We start from the raw sequence: 24619 nt of genomic DNA on the forward strand, positions 1-24619 counted from the left end.
TAATTTATTAATGTCTCTCCAGCACACAGCCATGCTGTCCAGGTGTGTGAGATAGTGGCTGTCCGCAAGATGAAAGACGATGACCAAGACAGCACTGACACCAGGAGGAGTGATAAAAAGGAAAAGCAGCTCTCTCAGCTGTATCCCCATGCATTCACAGGTATAAAAGTTATACTGATATACACATTTAAAAAGGGACATTACACTGATTTTACGTGTCAACGTCAGTTTACCTGCCAAGCTGAGGTCTACCTGGTCTTCCGTGGTTATGGAGAGTGTCAGAGAAAATTACAATCTGCATTATGGGAAGTGTAGGATCCAGCATTTTGGGGCTTGACCCATATAATTGATCAAAAGACATGATATCTGAGCTTTTTGCTTACATCTTTAACACGTCCTGCATCTTTCTGGAAGAGCTGAAGTTTCCTTTCACTTCCCATCAGTGTCACTTTCATTTTACTGTAGTAGGTTAATGTCACATTACATTTACATTTTGGGTGTGCCAACTCCACCAGTCACAAGTGATCTGACACTAGAAATAAGCCCGTAGACATCTCCACAGAGCCGCTCACAGCTTAGCTGACTAGGTCTAATATGGCAGCATGCCAGTGACTTATGGGCTAATGCTCAATTTTGAGCCATTAGATTATATCCAAACATGATCGGATTTCCATTATTTATCACAGGAAATTCCCACTATCTGTGAAAACTTGGCATCAAAGACACACTCCATCATTTACATCCTGATTATGTAACTTATTAAAGGATGATTTAACACCCACTCTGAACGCCACTGTAAGTACGAGGTACTGTGAGAGATCTGGGCGGGAGAAGTTGCCTGAAAAGTTAACTTTTCTATCAGATGAAAAGAATGCTAAGTGCGATAATTTGACTTTGACAGCAGTTTCACTCACTAAGCATTTCAAAGTGCTTAGCGTGTGAAATTTTGGTCCTTAATGTAAACATTTCAGTAATGTTACCTAACAGGATATTGTGACTGCGACTTCTTCATGTCTGACTGACCTTTCTGGCGAGGATAAAGCTTACACTGTAGTGAAGCCGGGTAGCAGTGAATGAAGACAATGGAAAATGAGTAAATGCACAGAATACGATGACGTAAAAAGACCTGCCCTAGAGCCCAAAAATACTATTATAGGTCACAGACTATAATGGGAGCTTCACAGCGATGCTTATCTGTGAAGGTGAGGCTTTATTTAGCACATTTTGTGTTATCACCTGAAATCAGATGATGAATTTTCTTGTTCTGATGACACCATCTTTCTTCTGCTGATGCTCCTACTTTCCATTATTGCTGTAAGATCTATGGGGCGTTAGTAAGTGGAGAGTAACAGAAAGGTTGAAGGTTCAACCCTTCAGCATGCAGCGTGCGTCTGTCAGCAAACTTGACCTAAAAATGTCTGAGTGGAATTTAAATGTAAGCCACTGAGAACAGAAAATAAATCTGCAATCTCTTTTTCTTTTTTTGTTTCTCTAGTTTCCTACGTTACAAGGACAAGGCCACACCAGTGGCGGTGCAGTGATGTCACATTCCACTGTGCCAATGAAGGACTTTGCCAGCAGTGGGTCCAAGTCCTCAATGAAGAACTGTCATTACTCAGTATGTACTGTATAATGATGTCCACTAACATATACTATGAATCAGTTTATTGACTAGGGGCCATAAAAATACTACGTGCTCAGAATCTAGCCCCGTCATTAAGCTGCACTGCCCAGAGCCAAAGGTCAGATGAGTAACTCCAGGATAAGTGTATTCAGTAGCACATTGGTTGCATGAAAAAGCTAATAGTGGGAATTACATTCATACACTGTCGTCCATAGTGACATTTTGGGAATGATTGGTCCATGCCAAACATTTAGACTTCTTTTTAATGGAGTTTAGAAATCCCTGTTTCTAAGCTGGATTTGTCAAATTGGACACAAAGATACTGTACAGTATATTCTGTCAAGGTTTGTGAGATCTAGAGCCGAAAACAGAACTCAGACCAAAACTGTAAGATCAGAAAAGTCACAAGTTTATGTCACAGTGAGATAAGAGAACCCAAAAGCAGACATGAAGGTGAACAAAAAGTAACTTTATCGACTTATGGAATCGGTAGTAAAACACAAAATAACATAAGGCAGGTGGGAAGTCCAGGCAAAAACAAATTAAGCCCCAGAATCCAAGAATGAGCAACAACACGGAGAAAAGCACCAAGATGGAACAAAGTACTGAGGAACATATACAGAACTCAGAAACAAACACATAGCTGAGGAATGAACACAGATGAGCCACACAACTGAAACCCAAGAAACACAGAGACACAAGACACAAGAGAAGGCATGATGAGGAGACACAGATAAAAACCATGGCAGTTTATACAGATGGATGGTTGGTAGAAGTTGAATCTGGCAAACCCTGGGGTGAAAAGATGAGGTAGAGTCTCGATTGGTATACGAGGTGTGCAGGTTGCAGCAGGAGGAGGATGATTAGATGGACAGGCACACATACACAAACAACCACAGAGAAAGAAGGACAAGACACTGAGCAGAAACACAAAGGAAGCCGGAAACAAGAAACTACAGGAAAAAGCAGCCAGACCATGACGTGTTCTGTATGGAAGCTTCAGGGTGTTCACAGCTTTTTATTTCTATTTTAATAGCTGACAGCAACATACACGTGGGATATACAATCCAATCTTTTTCTGAGTGGTTTATGGACTACATTATTGGGACATAAGTTACTGTAGCACCGAAGGAAAAGCTTCAGCTGCATGACACTGCCTCCAGTCACATGCTGCCACATTGTGTCTATCAAATGGTTAAAAAAAAAACACCAGGCTAAGCTGTTTTAATGTCACATTGCCATCTTTACAAAGAAACATTGATTAAACTCCCCATGCTGGTAAGTATAATTAAACCATATAATTACAATACTTGAATAAATGTGTCACTTTCCACCACTGTCGTCTTTTTTCCCCACATTTAACAAAGTCATCATTCAAGACAAGCCCTACTGCAATGTAATGAGCTGTTCTACGCCCCAACCAGACTGTAAAGAGAGTGTGCATTATTGTCCATGAAATAAACATTTCATTCTCTTTAGGAGTATCAATGTCCTCAGGAGAGCCCAGAGGCAAATATCCAATAGAGTTTGCCTTCCTGCATTTTTCTTCGAGACAGTATCTAACAGGCACAGACATAAAGAATGGAGCCAGTAACAACAGTCTGATAAAACATATAAATGGTTGTATTGCAAACATTAAAAGAGTATAGCGTCGGATGAATATATCTTCGGCTGGCCTGGACATGGAGCATGAAGAGGATGTCTGTATTATGGCCAGCTTACTGTCCAGATCTAAGGATCTGTCTCCTATATGTTCACATGCTTTTTAAACTCTGGACTGAAAATGGAAAAAAGATTAAATTAGATTAAATTCTGAGACGCACGGCAAAATTCTATAATTACCATTTTATCTGCCATTTGGGGTTGAAAAAGGATACACTTGAAAATGTGACAAATTTAATGTTTTCCAATGATGTATCAACACATTACATGACCATTAAAATGTTATTATACTATCAATCACGATATATTGACCTTTATTACATGTTTGATGTAGCTGAGGAAAACAGTGTTTTACCCATTTGGAATGGTCTACTTGGCTGCAGGTTTGATGGCAGGATGAATCAATTGCAGAAAATTAACTAATCTTCCACAGTACACCTTTACATCACCCATTGGCAATCCATTTATGTAATCTAATGGCGCTTTTGTCTTATTGCCAAACAATATCGCACCCTATATTTCTTTGTGCTCATTTAACACTTGATCCCAATCCATTCATTTTCAGTTTGAACAGCTGCTGTATCTCAGTTTGTTGTCCTAAACGCAGTCTTCCACGACATAAACAAGCCATTTAGTATTCTCCATCGCAGCACTTTGTTGGTTTATCACCGAATGATGCAGCACCTTTGAATTGCTTCACACTCCTCCTATAGTCAGTCGACACACCATTTATTTCTAGTGCACCGCGTTTTGGGCACCAGTCAGTTTGACTGAGCATTTTGAGAAAGGTCTCTGGTTAATGAAAACTTCATCAAGCAATTGTCAGTTACACATTTGTAAGAAGAAAAAAAAAAAAGGTAAACACTCAGCATTTTTAATGACTATCTCATGTCTCTCCCTCACTTTGCAGCCAACCGACCGAAGAGCCTCCTGGTCTACATCAATCCCTACGGGGGAAAGCAGCGCGGGCAGCGTATTTACGAGCAGAAGGTGGCTCCACTGTTTCACCGCGCCTGCATCACAGCCGACGTGATTGGTGGGTTCCCATCAGGAGCGTTTTTTTAACATTTACATAAAAAATGAGCCTCGATGGCCACCATATAGATCTGCACTGCCACTGTGGCCTCTCACAGGGACTGAAGAGGCTTGCGAGGATATGATTTGGCTTATGGTGCCATTAATCACGCCAACACCTTAATGGAAGCTGTGATAGTTGATAAGCTTGGGTATCCAAACACATCTATTATTCAATAAGTGTTTGCTACAGCAACACATAGTCTGGGGTACTGATGGACCATCAGAGTGAATAGTATTCACTCTGGGCTTCCTACAGCTGCTATGAAACGCAGGATTGTATTTGTGTCGATATTATACAGTATTCCTGGTAAACAGACTTCCTGTTGAAATATTGTTTTTATTTTTGTGGGCGCTGGGCTCATTTTGTGGGCTAATATACTACAGCTGAATTAGGCTGTTTTGTGCCACTGTGATTTTGCTTTTTCCAAACATTAATCTGCATGACAGGCTCCTGTGAATGTTTCAAAAGTGCAGTTATTTTCCTCGTCTCGTATTTCAAAATGCCAGTAATAGCTTGCTTGTTCTACTAGTCGAGCCACAGAGTTATTTTGTCTGTACTTTCTCTTTCATTGAACCTGTGCTAAAGCTTGCCATTTGATTTGTTTCCATAGTTACAGAGCAGGCCAATCATGCCAGGGATCACTTGAAGACAGAGGCCAATCTCGATAAGTATGACGGGTGAGTACTCAGGCTAGATAGCTGCTGTTTTCAGGCTTTCAACCCTTATTCTTCACCATGACATAGAGTCAACTCTTGTCTGTTCATATTCTTCTAAAGCCGTTGAGAGATTCGCCCATGAGCTGTGTTTCAATTATCACATATTAGGAGATTGTTATGAGGCCCTGTTGTGCTGTACTTTGTGTTTTGTCAGATAGTAATCACTGAGACAAAGCCCTGTGTGTTTCTCACCCTTAACCAGTGTCATTGTGATCTCAGACTTTGACCTGCATTTCCTTGTACAAAGTTACATTTATTTTATTTTCTTGAATGTTTTTTTCCCCTGTATTTCCTGGGGTGTTTCAGAATTTCTCAACATTTGGCAGATAAACAACAGGAAACATACTGGTGTAGCAAACAGATACTGTTTTTTTTAATATATTTTCTGTTATGTTCAGAACTTTTTCTTTAACCTCATTTCTAGTGTGGCCTCCAAAGTTGCAAAGTCTTGTCTGTGTATTAGCCATGTCTTTGTATTCACATATTGTCCCTATTCTGTCTTTGTCTGCCATGGAAAATGCGAAATAAAACTAATAATGATGGCTATACTTACTAAATGCTAATGTCAGCATGCAGACATGAAGGCAATGAAAATGTTAACATTACGTAAAGTTATAATGTTGACCATGTTCAATTTATTTTAGTCTGTTAGCATGTTAACATTTGCCAATTACCACTTAACGCAAAGTACAGCTGAGGTAAATAGGATTCCAGCTTTTGGTGATCAAGTTAAAAATTTTACTGAAATTTTAACTGAAATTCTAATTAAGGTATCGCCAAAGTTATTACAGTTCATCCTGAGGGGAACATGGATGTGTGTATCAAATTTCATGGTAATCCATCCGATAGCTAAGTAGATAGGTAGAAGTTGAGATATTTTACAGGATAAGTGAAAACTTTGCTTAGAACAAAATTACATGGCAATAAAACTTAAACTTAATTCATGAAGACAACCCTAAAGGTGAGTATATGTGACTAACTGAGAAATCTGAACCTATGATAACCACAGAGTTTAAGTGAAGTACTGAGATAGACGGACCTTGTTTGCTCAGTTGCATGATAACATTTGAATCTAAGAGAAATAGAGCCATAAAATAGAAACTAATACAATGCTTTTGAAATATTTGATCTTAAGGAAGCTTGTAGACAGAGAATAGTAAAGGGCCCAGGATATATCCCTGTGGCGCTCCATGACTGAACTGGATTTTGTAGGTATACTGTCCCTATACACAGTAGGCCCACTCTAATGATTTAAATATTCAATTAAAATGGTCAACTGTAGCAAAAGCAGCACTTCTAAGATGTTTACAATGATTTTAGCTATGTAGCTGATCTCTTTTCTTGAGAACCACTTACAGTAACTGAAAGATTTTATAATCTATAAATCACTCACATAAGTTAAAGAAATTATGTTTTTAGCACAAATTGTACATGATACTGCAGTAAAGGACACATGTGAGGGTAAAATGTAACTGATATATGCCCAATATAAAGGGCATCAATAACATGAAAGGTTTTTCCTGCGGAGTGCCCCACCGCCTCCGGCTTCTGTTTATCAGATATTCAGTCCAGCAGAGCGGGGTTAGCGCCCATTATGCTTTTTACTCTGCAGTTCAAATTATTTATAGGTCCATTTCTGCAATGATATCAGATGATATGGACTTCAAGAAATGTAAGAAGTGTAATGCTGGATGGGTCAACATGTTATTCTTATGTATTGAAAGGTTTCACAGTTACATCCACTGCCCAGTCATATTGTTGTCAAGGTTTTCTGGCTCTATAGTTATTTTTCCTCATAAATCTGTGCTTTACTGCAAATACATGTAGATGCAGTTGAGCTCTGTGCCATCCACCCAGGCTACCCAAAACTATCCACAACAATGTTCAAATGTATCGCAGAACTAATGTCAAACTATCACAATTGTTGATATCATTTGTCTGTTCAGGGTGGTGTGTGTGGGTGGAGATGGGATGTTCAGTGAGATCCTACATGGGTTGGTCACCAGGACCCAAAATGACAACAAGGTAGACCAGGACCAGCCAGATGCCGAGTTGGTGCCATGTTCTCTCCGCATAGGGATCATTCCTGCAGGTGAGTTTTGGCCATTAGGTATATCTAATAAAACCATATCCTGGGCATGGAAATAGCAGTATGTAAGGAGTGGATTTAGTGAACTATTATTATCTTCCCACTAAGAGTTAGACAAGAAAATCAATACCACACAAATGTTCCAGAATACAAAAATAAAATGTGGAGTATGAATGAAAAAGAACGATGTAGAAAATGTTGCTGGCCAAAATGTTGATCTACTTCATAGAAGCTTTACATTAAAATAGTGTAAAATTAGACATTAAATTACATTTCTGTAAATGCAAATTTTTGAAAAAAATAGAAGTGATTACATAAGAACTTAAGCAAATCAGTCAAACTGTATAAGTTTGTGCTCCTATGGCTGCAAACACCTTAATCACAAAAAGAAGAGCCGTTTGTTTTTTTCTTCTTCTTTTCAAACTTATTAAACTTCACATGACATGACTTTTACTTTTCTCAAAGAGAAAAACTCTCGCTCTGCTTTCACCATTGCTGTTGCTCTCCACCCTCCACCTACGCATGCAACATAACCCACAGTTGTCAGTTGACAGCGTCAAAAGTCCCTGTGAGAAAAAGGTTGTGCTTGAAGCCTCCATTATATGCTAAATTACTATAATGGAGGTTCAGCGGAGGCTTATTAAATTACAAAAAAAGTTTGTAATATGTTTACAGTCACAGATTAATTTTATACATATACGCATATATATAATTCTGTTATATATGTGTGTGTGTGTAAACCCTGCTTATCCAGTGTTGTTGAGTTACACAAGAGAATCTCTATGGCAACAGGGCAGGGGGTCTCAATAGGGGCCTGCGCTGGGTCAATCATTTCAAGTGCCATTAATGGAAACGTGCTGTGTGACATTTTGAAAACACTGTAATTTTCGTAAGGATAGATATACAGTGCGAGAAGACCAGTATGAGGCTATCTGGTGCACAGCTTGATGATAATAAGATAAAAAATAACTGAGGACACAGTAAATCATTTTTAGGGCTAGTAACAAGCATAACTTGGATGTGTTGGCTCAAATTCTTTGCCCTTTCACAATCCCAGATGAATTAAAATGTTAGATATGTCATGTCTAAACATTCATCTATCCAAACAACTGTATCTAGCATCTTGTCACTGCACTTCTTATTTCAGTTAAACCTCTCTGTTCCAAAGATGTTTTCAAATATCATTCGTTTGCTATTCATTCATTGCAAGGATGTTCTTAACACATCACAAGAACGTTGTCTCAGCACAGGCATACCGATGAGCAGTGACTAACCTCTCAACTCACTGAAAGAACTGCTGATAATCAGACAGGAGATCTCTGAGAATAACAGTAGCAGCAGTAACATAAAAAAAATAAAAGTATTTATATATTTAGTGCTGGTCTGCTGTTCCTGACAGTTTGTAATACAAGGATATTACGGTGTAACAAACATCTGAATTATGTGTTTGTGATTTTCAACGTGGATGGTGATATCATGCTTAAAAAATAAGGATTATATAATAAATTAAGTATTAAATGTTTTTCATATTGTGCCATGGGCCTCCACTGATTACTGAGTGATATGTTCCTTCATTATAATGAACATGTCCATTGTAGTTTACGTCCCCATTCACTGACCTGGTGCCATAAATAGAGGTGAGCACCAAATCTGTATTGATCCACCACTGAAAATAGTAATGCAGTGTTTATTCTTGTTTTCTTCCTTCCTTCCTTCACATTTACAAAAACAGTCAGACAGTGCCCAGCTGTTTTAGGAAGTTATTCAGCCTTTTTTGAAATATGAAAGTATATATTCTTAACCAGTTTTAAAAAGATTTACTTCTTCACTAGGAATGAACAGGGTAGGGGGCTGAGAGTGGAGTAGAGAAGTACTGAGCACAGACCATAAACTATAATGTCCAAATTTAAGTAGGGCCCTGGGATCTTTTGTTGCATGTTATTTCCCAACTCTCTCCCCATTCCTTCTTTGTCATCTTTCTACTATCATCTGTTTAATAAAGATATAAAATTACCCCAAATTACTCATGTCAGTCATTCATCTCCTTGTGAAACAACTGTCTTTTTAAAAGGTCTCAAATAATGGTGATGTAAAGAGTCTCGGACATACACTTTTGCGATAGGGGAACAGTAGCAGGCATTGAGCTTTTGCCACAAAAGCCATGGTCTGCTCTACGCCATATTTAGGTCTGTACTTCAACATCATTATGAGAGAGTGTGTTTTTGCCACCTGGGGGTAAATTAATCTATGTAATAATCAATATCACCTTCAAGGTTATGGTAATGTCTTGGCAAGGTATGAAAGTCCTCTATGCCAAGGTTTTGATTAAGAGTCATGAACTCATTTATGGCCTTGTCACCGAGCTGTCATATACACGAATATTCTTTGACACACTCCTGTTATACTGGTTTTAGCTATTATGGTCTGAAAAAGAATGTCAGGTTAACCCTGACACGTTGAAAATGTATATTGATGAGATTGATTTAGATGGATTATTATTATTTTGATGAAAAAATAACAGTGTCTTGTTCAAAGGGTCCACTTTTCTGGTTCAGAATGGTTCACTGCTGTCACACAAGTGCAGCTATAAATACATTCATGTATTGTGGCGTCAAAACAGTAAAAATATCCTTTTTCTGGGCAGAACTGAAAAGCATCTATACTCTACTGTTGTCCCTGAGATAAAGATGATTTCACTGCCGAGATGATCTTACCGCAAAGAGGGAAATGCAGATAAAAACTGTAGCTTTTCCGCTGAGGATATGACCTGTGACAGCTTATGTTCTCTCCTCTGAATATGCCAACAGGCTACTGTGGTTGAGTAACTTAAGGGGAATAAAACATTGAACATCCGAGTTCTGAACATCATTGAACATCTGTGTGCACCACTTAAATCCATTCAAAGTCAGTTGGCTTTTACTGGGTAGCTGTTGAAGAGTCAAATAGCATATGTCACCGCGTTTACACTCAGCAAAAAAATAAAAAAAAGCCGGTAGTGCAGCGCTGTCGGAAGCAATTGGAAAGTGCGCGGGTGTGATTATGAAGCTTGGAGGAGAAGAAGCAAAAGGCCAGATAAGTGATATTCATAGAAAGTGTAGGGGCGAGTCAGAGAAAGCGGGAGTGGGAGTTCATCTTCATACTCATCTGCGTGTCCACCGCTGAATGACAGGCCTGATCTCTCCGCTGTCACGCTTCTGTGAGCCAACTCAAAACATCACTAGTTAGATTTCACTCCCTTCTCTCCTCTCTCCCGCGCTCTCTCTGTCTTTTATCAGTGGCAGTAGGTCCATTTCACCACTTGACGATGATCAAAGTAGGGCAGATCGGTCTGAAATTATGCCATGTGGCGCAGAAAGAGAAAGAGAGCCCTATTACCACTCAAGTTGAAAGATTTAATATCAAACTCAACATTTCTCTCAAGGCAGGGGATGCCTCTTATCCTTCAATTGTTGGCTGAGGAGAGCTGATGACATCCCAGGGCCTGGAGCTATATGATTAGTAAAGTTTATGACCGTAATATTGCCTTACTTCCACCAATAAAATAATTTAACTGAATTCTTCTTATTTGGTTGCAGCTTTGGAAGACATGTAACTCCTTAAAGGACCAAAATCTCTCTATGAGTATGAGATCAATACAGCCTCACAGAGCTGCTAACATGCCAGGAGGCAATGTTTCCCAGTAAACTATGTGTAGCCAGTTATGTTAACTTTCAAGTTTTTTTCTGGTGGCATGAGTTGTTTTTAAAAAGGTGACATTCAAGATGGATACTGGTGTTTTTGTCTGTCATTGTGAACATGCCTGGGTCAGATTTGGGCGAGAACAGAGGAACACCTAAATGAGTGTCTTTTACATGTCTGTACTGGGCTACAATGGCTGACCATCGACCTGTGTGTCTCTTACACAACAGGGTCCACTGATTGTATCTGCTTTGCCACAGTGGGAACCAACGATCCAGTTACTTCTGCTTTACACATCATTGTGGGTGAGTAAAAGTCACTGAAAGACTCACAGCGACTGTGTCAGGGTGTCTTCCTGTTTCAGTTCAGTTCTTTCAGACGTTATCTGTGTTGTGCAGGAAGATACAAACCCTTATTATCACAGCAACTTTAGTTTCATGTCCACGTGCATGTTGCGCTAACTGTCACAGGAATTTTAAAAAACCCTTGAAGAAGGAGGACTGGATTCAAAGTATCAAAGTTTAAGTAGAATTTATTATTCTTGTACAAGAAGGAGTGTTTCACAGTGCAACACACAAAAGGGGTTACAGAGAAAAAGGCTTCTTGTGGAGCTCTACCACTTGGGTCTTATACAATCGATAATGGGCTTAAACCTCTGCAAATTGTTAACAGACAATTTGCACATATTAGCATCTAAACGTTTTTCTTTTCCCTTAATCAGTAGTCAGCATATCCCCCAATCTAAATGTCACCTCTCGGACCTGTCTCTTTATACATTAACCTGAACTTTACCTTACCCTGCCAGCCTCGGCAAAACATTAATAAAGGGAAGTGCCCTCAGGACATGTAATAAATAGGAACACACAAACATATTTATGATTTAAAACATCTGAATAGCAGTGTAATCCTAATTTTTATACCACTAACAAAGCAGGAAGTGCCTTTTTATAACTCGGCTGATCGTATCTTCACAGGTGATTCCCAGCCGATGGACGTCTGTTCAGTTTACCACAACGACATATTTCTCAGATACTCTGTCTCGTTGCTTGGCTACGGTTTCTATGGTGATGTGCTGACAGACAGCGAGAGGAAGAGATGGCTGGGTCCTGCTAGATATGACCTGTCAGGTATGAAGGCTCTCGTTTTTTCTAAACTTGACTCACCCTAGGCTAAGCCTACCTACGCACTCTTTTTTTTTTTTCGCCTTTTATATTTAATCCTTGGCTCACTGACCTCTGAGTTTACCAGCCTCACACCGGTTTATTTTAATGTGAGGTGACATGGAGTTGATCCCTGAGCTTGCTGGTCCTGCTCTGGGACCAGACTTCAGAGGATTGAAGATATAAATCCAACACAGATTCTCAAGCCTGTGGATTCAGCAGGACTTAACATACCAACATCGACTAACACTCCCAAAGTTTCTCTACTCACTCAGGCTACACATACATAGCTGCACTCATTGTTTTGTTAAGTACTTATTATATAAGCTTGGAAACTGGGCTAAATTAAACTAGGACCAACTGCACAGATGCGACTAATTCTTTACCAAAAAACTCATTTATTAAAAGCATGCATATAAGTTCTAAACGTGTCCCTGTACATACAAGAAACTTTTACATAGTGATTATAAATCACAGCTGTACTAAATCCTTCTGCTTGTGCACGTGCAGGCTCATTTCTAAACAGAAATGTCCCAAGAATCCTACATATAGTACAGTATATAAAAGTCCCATATTTGTCATTTTCTTATAACACCCCATCAAGAAAACACACAGTAACAATCTGACACTTTATGTACATTAGACACACACACACACACACACACACACACACACACACACACACACACACTCACACCTTGCATCAATATAGGGTAGAATACAGACAAAATAAAATATTTCTCAACATTCTTTACTTATTAATTATTTCCTTTCAGGTTAGGCGTACATTTAAATTTTCAGTGATATTCATGTATAGTTCCCAGAATTTGACAAAAACTTTCCACTTGTCCTTAGCCACCCAAAAGCTGTCTTATCTATATCCTAACTGATGGTATGTTTATACTCCAACAGTACAATAGCCCTTCCGGCTTGTAGAAGTCCAAAGTCCAGAGGTTTAGTCTGTTTCGATGTCCATCATTAACTTGGATGTCCTTTGGATATATTCCAAGTACACAGAGTTTGGCACTTAAAGAAACTGTGGTATTAAACATGTCTGACAGACTGATTGTATAACACTGTTACCCCAAGTTTAGCATCTTTGGATCTTGTCATAGACAGTGAAATAGAGTACCCTTTCTTATGTCTTCATATCTTTCAATGAGATAGATGTTGTGACCAAGAAAGATACAGATAAAACAAGACCTCACAGATGCAGTATTAGAGAAACAAATTAGAACAGAGGCATTAATGGCATAATTTAACTGTTTTCCAACTACAATGAAGTTCTTCAGCAACCGCAGTACAATCCATCAATTTGCATGTTTATGTGTTTGACAGTAGCGTTGGGGTTTGTGTGTCTTTAATTTGAGCACTGATTTACCCGCAGTTATATTTGTGTTCTGCTCATTCTACTGTATGTGCAGAAACAAGCGCAGAACTGAAGCGTGGTTGCTAAATGAGGCCCCTGGGCTGCATCCACAGCTACCAAACACAACAAGTCTTTTTAAATACAGCTGTGCGTTATCTGTTCTCCAGCATTATCTCTAAACGTTGCTTAAATTATTTCTTTTACCCAGTTAAACCTACGAGAGCCTCTAGAGAAAAAGAATAGCGGTCCCAATTAGTTATGTGTCGCTTTAAGAATTTTACTCTTAATTGTCTTGTTGGGTATAATTAGAGTTTAATTAAACACAACAAATAAAAAACACATTGGCATGCATTCCTTGGCCCACGCTGTGTTTTTGTTCCAGGGGTAAAAACCTTCCTGAGCCACAACTACTATGAAGGCACCATCTCTTTCCTCCCAGCTGAGAACAACACAGGGACCCCCAGGGACAAGCTGCAGTGTCGATCCGGGTAAATAAAGCATCAGAGTTATCAATTTCTCAGCCTTTTCACTACTATTTTACAATGTGCTAACTTATCTGATGCAGTTCAATAGTAGCAGTGCACCTGCCAGAGCTTAAATGGGGTAGTTTACGTTGTCAGGAAGCCTATCTGATTTATTGTGGACTGAGAGCCCATTCACTCTTTTCCAAAAAGCGCTTGAGTAAGTGCTTTGGTTTTTGAGATGCTGGGAGCAGACATTGTTGCATTTGTTATGAGGACTGAAAGGGGGATTAATCTGTGAAATGCCATGTCTCCTGACAACTTATTTTACAATACAAAATGATATGATTATGCTACAAAAAGGCCTTTTCTGGCTGCAGCCTTCTTCTAACAAAAAAACACTATTATCTAAATGGCTAACATAAGTGGCACTACACCAAAGATGGACTGGGTTTATTTGCTACTAATGAATCATTTGAAGCTTGTTGAAACTTTGAATGTCACAGCAACACTGATGGTTTGATGATTGCAAAAACAAGGTTACGCTGATATTTTCAGGTGCTTCGTCTGTCAGCGCGAGCCCTCATCAAAGGACAACAAGGAGTGGGAGATGTCAGAAGACAACGAAAAGTCTGATAAAGGTACGAGTTTGGGAGGTTTATTACTCTAAATATGTCAAATGAATCACACCGAAAAGTGTACAACTCATTCCTCTACCTCGTTATCTGCTTGTTTGTCTATTTTGAAACTATTTCTAGACTTCTTCTGAGACGTCGGAGAATAATAAGTATTTCTAAAGAGTGTAGTTTGAGAGAAGGGAGAGGAGACAATCCCACACTGGCTTCTGTTTCCCTTGAAGTCGCACACAAATCAGTGGAGATTTACATTCTTTGCTACCTGAGTGTAAATAACAGCATCATCTTCTCCTCCTCAGATTTCACTTTATCTCCATTTTCTGTCAGGGTTGTTTTTCTCCCGCAGCATGGCAAAATTCTTGATGAGATTCTTGATGAGTTATTGACGAGAAAAATATAAACTGATTTTAGTGACACTGTGAAACTTCACAATGGAGCCTTTTCTTTTCTTTTTTCTGGGGAAGAGGTATATTGATTTCCAAATCTCTAGTGTTCACCCCTGCGTCTTCTTGATGGGATTACATGTCCCCCTTCACGACCCAGCTGGTGTCTGTCCACTCAGTCAACTGAGAACCCCCTTTTCCTCATTTGTCCCCTTCTGTACACATAAACACACACACACACACACACTTCATTATCTACAGTCCACTCAACCCATAGACACAGCAGCACAAACCTCTGGAGGCAGATGAAATACTGACTCCAGTGTGTGTGTGTGTGTGTGTGCACTGGTGCGTGTTTGTGTGCTCTCTAATTAGTGTCATGACATTAAATTCAACATTTTCTATCTTGGCTATTGGTTCTGTGGCTTCTCATGGAGTGTGTAAATACGAAGGCGAGCGTAACCTGTTAGTGTGTGTGTGAGTATGACGTGTGACAGACTCACTAATCATGAAGAAATTTGGCTCTGCCGGCTCTGACGGGAGGTTTGCCTCACGCCACTGCTGCCGTTTGGTTTTTCTTTTTTGGGTTTGGTTCTTTCTTTTTTTTTTTCTGTTTCTGGCGAGGGAAATCTCAGACAACTGCTAAATCAATGAGGCACAACACACTCGCTCTGTGCAAATGAGCCAGCCTCTCCTCTGAAAGCAAATACTTATTTGGGAAAAAAATCTTCTAATGCAGAACTTACAGTCCACGGTTTGTTGTTGTTGCTTTTGATGTTGTTTTTAATTCAGCTTTAATCACTGCTTCCCAATTAGAATATTGTTGTTTCTATGTAGCCTCAGTGGGCTTGTTATCATTGGTTTGCGTTATCACCTCTGTAAGTTTGTTTTGCGAAATGAGGGGGAAAGGTAATGAATCGTTTTGCTTTCCGAGATCACATAATTTTCCCTCCGAGGTTTGGACGTCTGTGATCACTTTTTTGCAGCTTACTCCAATGACTATCACCCCGGTGACGGGCGCCGGCGGTCCCCTGGGTGACACTGTGTGTTTGATACACCATCGCTTGTAAACAGTCGCTAATCTCCGAAGAACAGAGTGGTGATTTGCGAAGTGCAACCATCACGTCTGTCATATGAGATTTGGAGATCCACGTGTGCGTTTAATCAGAACAAGCAAACTTGAGGTTAATCCAATAAGTCCTCTATCTATATGACTTCCTCTTTAGATTTTGTGAACCCTTCCTTGGCCGAACTTAATTGCATTTTTTAAAAACACGACATCAAGACATCCAGCTTTCCTACCAGGCTAAAACACATTACTTTCAGCACCAGTGTTTCTATCTTGGCTCAATCATCGGGGTAAAGCTGCTCTGAGAATTCCTGCCAAGACATCTGGATCTTAATGGACCCTCATCAGCATCGCTGCAGTCGTGTAACAAGCTGGGAACTCATGAAGCACACAAAATACACATTATAATTTCAAAAACCAAATTCCTGATGGTACCCAGATTATTTGTTTCAGTCTAACATCAGCAGTCCTGGAAAAAGCTGAAGGGAATGTTGCGTTTATGCCTATGTAGTCTTATCTTACTTGTACAAACAAGTAAGTAGCAGAATACTTCAAACCACATCAAATGACTTTTTTTTTTTTTGCAAATGCTGTGGAACTGCTGTTCAATACAACATCAATGTCAGATGGAGGACATTTAACAGTGCAGTGAACAGTGAAGAGTTAAGTTAACTAGAAAACATCCAAAAGGCATATTTAAAACACACACAAGCAGGTGATTGTGTGCCTGGAGTTTGTAACCATGGTTCTGTAGCACTTGAATTTAGCTGTGTTTTGCCTGTGTCAACATGCCAGATTTACTTCAGTTTGAAGTACACTTGAATAGAAGTATGTTCAAACGAATTATGTGAGAGCTCCAAGTTGGTAATAAGTTCCAAATAACTTACATGAGAGGGTGTGCTTTACCATCATTATTGGTGCGACAGTAATGCGGTAAGGACTGAGGTGCCTTCCTCTGACATCCCTAAGCATCAATGAAGTGCCATTGCTAATGACGGTAAAGCTCACCACCGAATGTAATAATGTAATTATACAACAATTGCCAACTTAAGTCAAATATATCATCGTGTTTTCATATTTTGCTCCCAAATTTTTTTTTTTTTTACAATCTTTGATTGCACAGAGATACACAAGGACTAACTATAACCTGGAAAACAATCAGTCACTATACATGTATGTCATGGAACCCATTTTACTACTCCAGCAAGTATCCCAAGCCTTAGTAACCACCTAGTGAGAGAGATGATTTCTAGTCCCAGCCAACTGAACAAATACAGCACACATAAACTCTAAACCACCTTGCTAGGTCAGTTTTGTAGTGACTAAGATATCTGCTGAAAAATGTCCTTTTTCCAGCTGATCTCAGCTGATGGAGGATGTGATCCAAACATTCCCAATAACTCCACAGCGCTGGTTAAGTCAAAATCTATATCTAATGAATTATTCTGCTTCAGTCCATATTAGTCAGCCGTACACACCTGTATTAACAACAACAGCACCATAAAATAGAGTATAAGAAAGTTGAAATTAAGTTTTATTAGTAAGAATTATTACTTTATTAAAAGTTGACTCCCAGTGTACTTATTCATATTTATTTACATATTGTATATTTTCAGGATGCGTAGAGATGGACTGTGTTTTTAGTGAGGAGTCAGATGTGCACTACTTGTTGTATGATAATGTATTTCAGGCACTGACACTATGTCAAACATGAGGATTTAAAAGGTTTAAGGAGACAGATGCTGATATGTGCCTGTACCTTACACTTTGTGCATGTAGGCTCATTACAGGTTAACAGATAAATTAAAGACAAAATATGGGAATGATGCCACAGGGCGGCGCTATGGCTGCCATCATTTTTCACACTTGAACTCTTGAAAGTGTCTATAATGATGGAACCATGAGCCTTGTTTTAGGGTGTTACATGCTGAGGTAACAGCAGCCCATTTTAAAGATAGGAATAAGCTTATCAAAAAGCCTTGTACCATAACTGCTTTGACTCCTTTTTAGTAGACTAAAGATTTTGATGAGTGACTGGTCAAGAGCTGGAGTGTGACCACACATGCACTTTACACTCTATTTCAGATGGCAGCAGTGGTTGGAGCGTGATCCGTGGGAAGTTTATTGCCATTAACGCGGCCAGTATGAGCTGCGCGTGTCCACGAAGTCCAAAAGGCCTGTCGCCCTCCGCTCACCTCGCTGACGGCACCACGGACCTCATCCTCGTCAGGAAATGTTCCCGTCTGGACTTCTTCAGGCACCTTCTCCGACACATCAACAAAGACGACCAGGTAGGCATAAAGAAGTTGCCGTTAAATGATATATCCCTAGCTGTGTTTTGATTCAACTTTAGAGAACTTTCTAAGGTATTACCCAATGGGAACATTACTCAATTTATGTTTTTTTTGCATGAAACAGTCACGCTGTGCAGACTATTTCAGAATTGTGATGAGCTGGGAAAATCGATGCGATTTGGATCCAGCAGGGATGAGAAAAACATCCCCTCCAAAATACAGCAAAACTTGACAATTTCATCCTTCCCAAAACACCGTCCGTCAATCACTCTGCAGCAGAATTCAGCTTTCAACACCAGGAGGCTGCTCGATGTGTGCACAGATAAATCGAGAGTGTGTTAAGTCTGCAAACAAGCGAACAGGAGGCAGAGTTTCCCCACTTGCTGTGCTAGCACCTCCATTTGCTGACTCTGCTCAATTTCACAACTATGGTTCACTTTAGTTCAAATGCCTCAGCCCTTGTGCCTTCCCACGTACCATAAATAACCTCCACCCTGGTCCAGAGAGGCAGTGATAATCGCTGCATCAGGGATATGCTGTATGGGAGAAAGGCTGATATCAGACTAATGCCCTCTCAGGATAGCACAAGTATTACCAGGGGAAGTCTCGTGATTAGTAATTATTACCTCAGGAAGGTCCTCTAGAAGTTTATCCCATTTAAAAGGATCTTCTAAGTAATTTCATCTACACTAGCTGCCTTAGTAAAAGTGTTAAATTGCAAATTGTGTTTTGAGCTAACCCTGGCATCCTGAGGTGAGATTTAACTCAAGGATCAACATTTTGACTTGTGTTCAGATTGCAAGGGGCGAATATTACTCTTGTAATAAGATTTGATCAGATTAGGATAACTGAAATTTAGCAAAGTGAGGAAAGATTTTTTGCTGCTCTGTGTGACATCAAGCATGTCGCTGGAATGCCACAGTCCCAAGAAAGTATTTTACACCCAGATGACTGAATGAAATTACCTACGTGTGGCCAAAATCTAATTACCAACATTCCCTGGTGATGCTAATGCAGAAAAGACTAAAAAATGGTTTTATTTCCCCAATATGCTAAAATATAATAGTGAGAAGCACCAGTAAAATGTTTCTGTGTGCCTCTACTGTAAAACACAAGTTGATGTTTGTATGTATTGTCATGAAATTGTGTGCAGACAGTGATATCACAGTACAGAGATTAAGAGTTTGAGAGTTTCCTCTCCAATTGGCAATAATATATAGTTATATTCATATCATATATAATATAGCTTTTATCATATCTATTGCTTAAAAGATTAGATTAAGTATGAACTATAGGCTGACTCTGACATACCTAAGCCGGTGTGCATGGCTGTTTTTTCTCATCATACTAGCAGCAGAAGAAAGCAACAAAATTTGAAATGTTATGTATTTTAAATTTCTTGTCCCCTAACCTTTGATTTATCAGCATCGTCAGGCTCAAATTTAAATTTGTCCAACACTTGGACTTTATGGGTTGCCAATGGGTTCTCAGTTTGGTAGCTTTAGTGCTCTTTAGTCATCCAGATATCAGATCTCTCTAATGGATAAAAAACGATATCTCATTAACCGTTGTCTCATGACTGCAGATCTGTTCCCCAGTGTTATGTTGGCAGTTAAAAGGCATTATGTGGTACGTCTCTAGCTCGAGGCTGTCTTTGCTGCTTTACTCACAACACAGAAAGGTAGACAAGTAGTCATATGAGTCGGGTGAGAGGGACTTTTGCATCAGAGTTCACTTAATATCATCATCACTGTCCAGCCAAGCGAAGAGAAACAAGGAGTGAGAAGCCACTAAGCGTATTCATGGCCTTGTCAGAAAGCCTTTTAGGCAGACTGTCCAGCATGAATGCAAAGCGGCTGCACTCATAAAGTGGGTCTGATGTGAAATAAATGGCTGTCACTCTGCTTTTGGGATGAGAGAGGGCGAAAAAAAGGCAAGGGAGAGAGAGTGAAACATAAAAAAAGAGGAGAAGAAAAGAGAAGGGAATAGAGAGAAAGTGGCACCCCGTGAAGCTGAAGAAAGTAGTGCGCCGGACAGAGCTGAACCTTTCTGCGACACTGAGTGAGATGAAAGGCGATTCTGACAATGTAATTTCTTTTCATCTCTCCCTTTCTTCTTCACTTCACTCTGCCTTTTACATAGTTTTCATGCACCTTTTTTTTTTTTTTTTTTTTAATCTGACCCCTCATGGATTTATTCACTAAAGACTAATTTTGATAACAGTTTATGCTTGATGCGTTATTTTGTTTTGAGTTTTTATAGCCATGCTATCAGCACATTGTTAGTCGGTCCACCACTTTGGTTCAGACAACAACTTTTGGATGCTTTATTATGAGTCTCGCTTCTTTCTTTGAGTGATATCATTGACAGTAGAAAGAATCGACAGCGTATCCGTGACTTCACCCACAGGTTTCTAAAGAGCCGTTTTGAAGCTCAAAATAGCTGCTGCCATCTTGGCAGTCCTGTCTTGTCCCCCTCCTGGCTAATCTAAGACCGGAAATGAATCATCCGTGGACCTGATGCAGGCTCAATGACGCTTGGTTGCTTAAACAAAACATCTGTAATGGCACCCACCTGTCAATCAAAGCAGCCATACAGTTAATTATGTATAACTTTAAGCATTAATAGCATATGAACAGGTGAGTTAAAAAAAAAAAAAGTGGCAGTTTTGAGGAACTGTAGTTTTTCGGCATTTCCGCATTTGCTTCACTTCACAACCACAGAGGTTGGATAGGTTGGGCTGCTTGGGTAATATTGATCCAGCGCCATTATTATTATTATATTCCCGCGCCCTGATGCTGATGATGATGCTGATGCTGCTTCTTAATTATTAATTTTGATTAATCATTTATGAACAAACACCTGCAAAATTAATGACATTCACAATCAGCTGTACTTTGTGTCAGAAAGTGGAGTTTCTTGCTAAGCCACTAAAAGAAAATGTTTTCTCAAATGTTAGCTCACATTTCCAGCTTTCATACCACTTTCTGTGATTGTATTCTGCATGTTTAATTTCTTGTGACCATCTGATTAAAAGGACTCTTGTAGAAACTTAACATTTGACTCAAAAATCAGTTTAACCCAAAACTTAATTTTGTGAAGCACCAAACAAAGAAGTGCTCCCTCTCATCCTGCTGTGCTGCTCATTTTGAAATGAAACTCTTCAAGTGTTTCTGGAGAGTAGTAGTCTTAACTTGCGCACCATCTGCGGTCACATCTGTTCCTTCATCCATCCACCCGTTCGTCTCTCCACCTCCATCTCTTTCATCTGTCTCTCATCTATCTGCTTTTCTCCTCAGTTTGACCACTCATTTGTAGAGGTTCACCGGGTAAGGAAGTTTCGTTTCCAGCCGCGGCATCATGAGCTGGTTTCACTCGAAGACCTGAGTGAGAGTCCAAAGAAGACAGACTTCAGGCCCATATGCTCCACCCAATCGACCTGCAACTACACCGGCACCCACAGCAGCTGGACCTGCGACGGGGAGATTCTGCCTCACGCTGCCATTCAAGTCAGGTAACTAATAAGAGAATCACCTGTGAATGTACAATACAACTCTAAAACTTACTGTTGTGTTTAGTTCAAGCAACGTTGGCCTTTTCCATGTTTTGTCAGAAATACAGTCAAACTGAGGTGAAAAAAACATTTGGGATCTTCAATGGAAAAAACTGTAAACGGCATTGTTATTAACCAGTGATGAATGCCTTTATCTATATGGCTTTTTTAAGCCGTAAACCAAAAACAATCATTTTGGCTGCTGAAGGGAGGCAAAGTTCAGTCACTTTGCATTGTTAAAAAAAGTTACATTTTCTTCCCAGGCTTCATAAAATGCAAAATAAGCACAGTGGAAGATGGGCAGGATCACTCTCAGCATAGTTGAGGACTGGCAAATGGCTTTGAATCTGCACACATAATATTGTAGAGGTTGAAGAGGTTTAGTGGAAAAAGCATTGAAGTACTTGAAGTTTCTTTTTTTCTTGAGTGTTACAAATATATTCTCCACTTTAAATAGCTTTAAAATTTTCCTGAGTGTCAAGCAATGACACAGAATTCACAGTACATTTAAATCAAAACTCACACATAACATTTGTGGCCATGTTAGCGGTGTGGCTCTATAGATAGCAATGTTGGTCAGACAGTCACTGTGCTTGGTGTTTAGTGATAATAAGGAAACATTAGCATATTAATTTTCATTATGAACAAGTTATTCATAACATGTTCATAACCCATGTTCTAGTTATGAACATGGTAAGTTTACCGTCTACAGCTTCACAGAACTGCTACCAGACTAGTCTTGTTAGCTAACACAAAATGTGAAATTCAGTGCACTTTACTTTTAAGAACTATTTTTTATTTGTTTGTAGTTAGTCTAACAGAGTTGCTAGCATGGCAGTAGTCTTTTATTCTTGTTGTACTAATACATATTTGGAAACAGGCTTGGGAAACTAAAGGAAGATACATTTCAGGGTGTCAGTATGTGAATTGTCAACATCAAGGGAAAGTAAGTCATCCCGATTCGTAGTAGTAGCTGGTAATAAAGCAGTTGCCCTACTTGGACGGAACAGACAGTGGTCCAACAGTGTCTGGTCAGGATACTCTTGACGATCTTGGCAACTCTGTGAAATTAGCCCCCCTCATTATTCTGGTCCTGTCCACACTTCAGCTTCCCCCACTATCAGATCTCTATACAGCCGGCATGGCACTGCTTGACGCATCATTTATTTCATGCTCCATTGTACTTTGCCAATGATGCATGGCGCTGTAATGTTGCTAATTTAACGGCCCTCCCCATGTTAAAAGGCTACTCCCCTTTAATTAAAGCAGAAGTCCGTCCTTTTATTGCCTCTTCCTCTCCGCTAATCGTTCTTGGAGTGAGCCAGCCAGAGTGCTGCTCAGATAATTAATGGTAATAGCCCAGGCGAAATGGAAAGAAAGTAGGAAAGAAAGAAAGAGAGTGAAGTGAGTGAGTTTTTTTTTTTTTTGCTTTAAAAGAGAGAAATACACATTGGGAATCTGTGAGACTCACAGTTGAACAATTAAAACAAACTAGGGTCCTCTCATGTAATTATAACCGTAGTGATTCTCTGACATTACAATTATTATATGTATTATATTTTTTTAAATGTATGATAAGTGTTCTGGAAATATCCCTTTAAAGTGGTTGAAAAGTTAATTTGCTCTTCCATTATATTAACTACCGGTGAAGCCTTCAAGTAAACAACAGGTGTTCCAGTAAAAACACAGGTGTTATTTCGCAGACAAAGGCTTCAGTGGTAATTGAGGCTATAGAAAAAAATAGTGCACCATAATAGTCATCTTGCCTGTTCACTGCTTTTCTGTTCGTATACTTTTACCTTGTCTTCATCAGGATCTGTTATGCGGGTCATTAAAGTGCGTCAGCCCCATCTGTATTATAACATCTGTTATAGGTGTCTCTTTAAAGATCTTTATACTTTGCACGCAACAAAGATTCTCTCACTCTTAAATTTGCGTGTCAAGTCTGCACACTGGGGCGCCGTTCCATTGCTTTTACATCTGCCACATGGACAGTAAAGTCTCATTGAAATGAGCACAGTCATTAAGTTGATGGTTTGTTATTCAGGCTAAATGATGCGTTGTGTGTGTGTGTGTGTGTACACACGTACACACTCTTTCTCTCTGCAGTGTCCAGTGCCAGTTGATCCGGCTGTTTGCCCGCGGTATCGAGGAGCAGCAGCAGTGTGTGTTTGAAGACCCTTGTACGCTATGGGCCTCCGAGCCAAGCACGCCCTCGTCGGTGGACTGAGAGCTGGACAGGACATTTAGTTGCTGGAAAACAAAAACGTTACACTTGGAAGGGTTTTCCTGGGGGGAAAAAAAACTATACTTCACTTCAGTGTAAATCCCAAACGCTGGCGTTTCACCTGTTGTCCTCAGTATGCACAAGAAGTGAACTGAAACTTAAAGGCGTGGTTAAAAAACTCCAAAAAGAAGCTGAAAAGGCTTTCATCACCAGCCAATAATAAAAGGGAGAAACTCAAATCTAAAGAAAAGTTACATTAAATATTTTTTTGTTACTCAAAAATGTGAAAACCAGTTATTTCTATGTTGCCATTTGGGGGATGTTATGTACAAAATTTCCCCATGCACATTCAAACCTTTTATGTATCTGTACTTAATGGAAAAAGATGATGTTGAATCTCAGAGTATCCGAGTCTTGGAACGAAGCTGAACTGGATTGAGCTGGACTCAGCCGCAACAATCGGCAGAGGGTTTTTATACTTCCATGAAGGAGAAGGTTAATAGGATTTCTCCATATGTAGCAAAGGGAGGCAGCCAATGAGATACTGCTTTGTTGCTTTGGAAGGAGTCGGCGTGTGAAGTACACTGATAAACTGTAAAGACGTGAAATGCCAGAGCTTTA

At 39.6% G+C, this 24619-nt stretch overlaps 1 protein-coding gene across 2 annotated transcripts in view; it reads left to right on the forward strand.

Moving 5' to 3' along the window:
• The window catches only part of cerk (ceramide kinase), a 41377-nt gene extending 17100 nt beyond the window's left edge, over positions 1-24277 (forward strand). For both annotated transcript variants that reach the window (XM_019277056.2, XM_010740464.3), the window contains exons 2-13: positions 23-160; positions 1496-1618; positions 4197-4322; positions 4975-5041; positions 7027-7172; positions 11078-11152; positions 11822-11974; positions 13759-13864; positions 14396-14478; positions 18010-18215; positions 21518-21732; positions 23881-24277. In XM_019277056.2, coding sequence (XP_019132601.1) covers positions 70-160; positions 1496-1618; positions 4197-4322; positions 4975-5041; positions 7027-7172; positions 11078-11152; positions 11822-11974; positions 13759-13864; positions 14396-14478; positions 18010-18215; positions 21518-21732; positions 23881-24001 — 1512 coding nt within the window. In that variant the 5' untranslated portion in view covers positions 23-69 and the 3' untranslated portion in view covers positions 24002-24277. The remainder of the gene's footprint in view (positions 1-22; positions 161-1495; positions 1619-4196; positions 4323-4974; positions 5042-7026; positions 7173-11077; positions 11153-11821; positions 11975-13758; positions 13865-14395; positions 14479-18009; positions 18216-21517; positions 21733-23880) is intronic.
• The last annotated feature ends 342 nt before the right edge of the window (positions 24278-24619 follow it).

The sequence above is a fragment of the Larimichthys crocea genome, chromosome XX, assembly GCF_000972845.2.
Source record: "Larimichthys crocea isolate SSNF chromosome XX, L_crocea_2.0, whole genome shotgun sequence".
In the NCBI taxonomy this organism is placed as follows: domain Eukaryota; kingdom Metazoa; phylum Chordata; class Actinopteri; family Sciaenidae; genus Larimichthys; species Larimichthys crocea.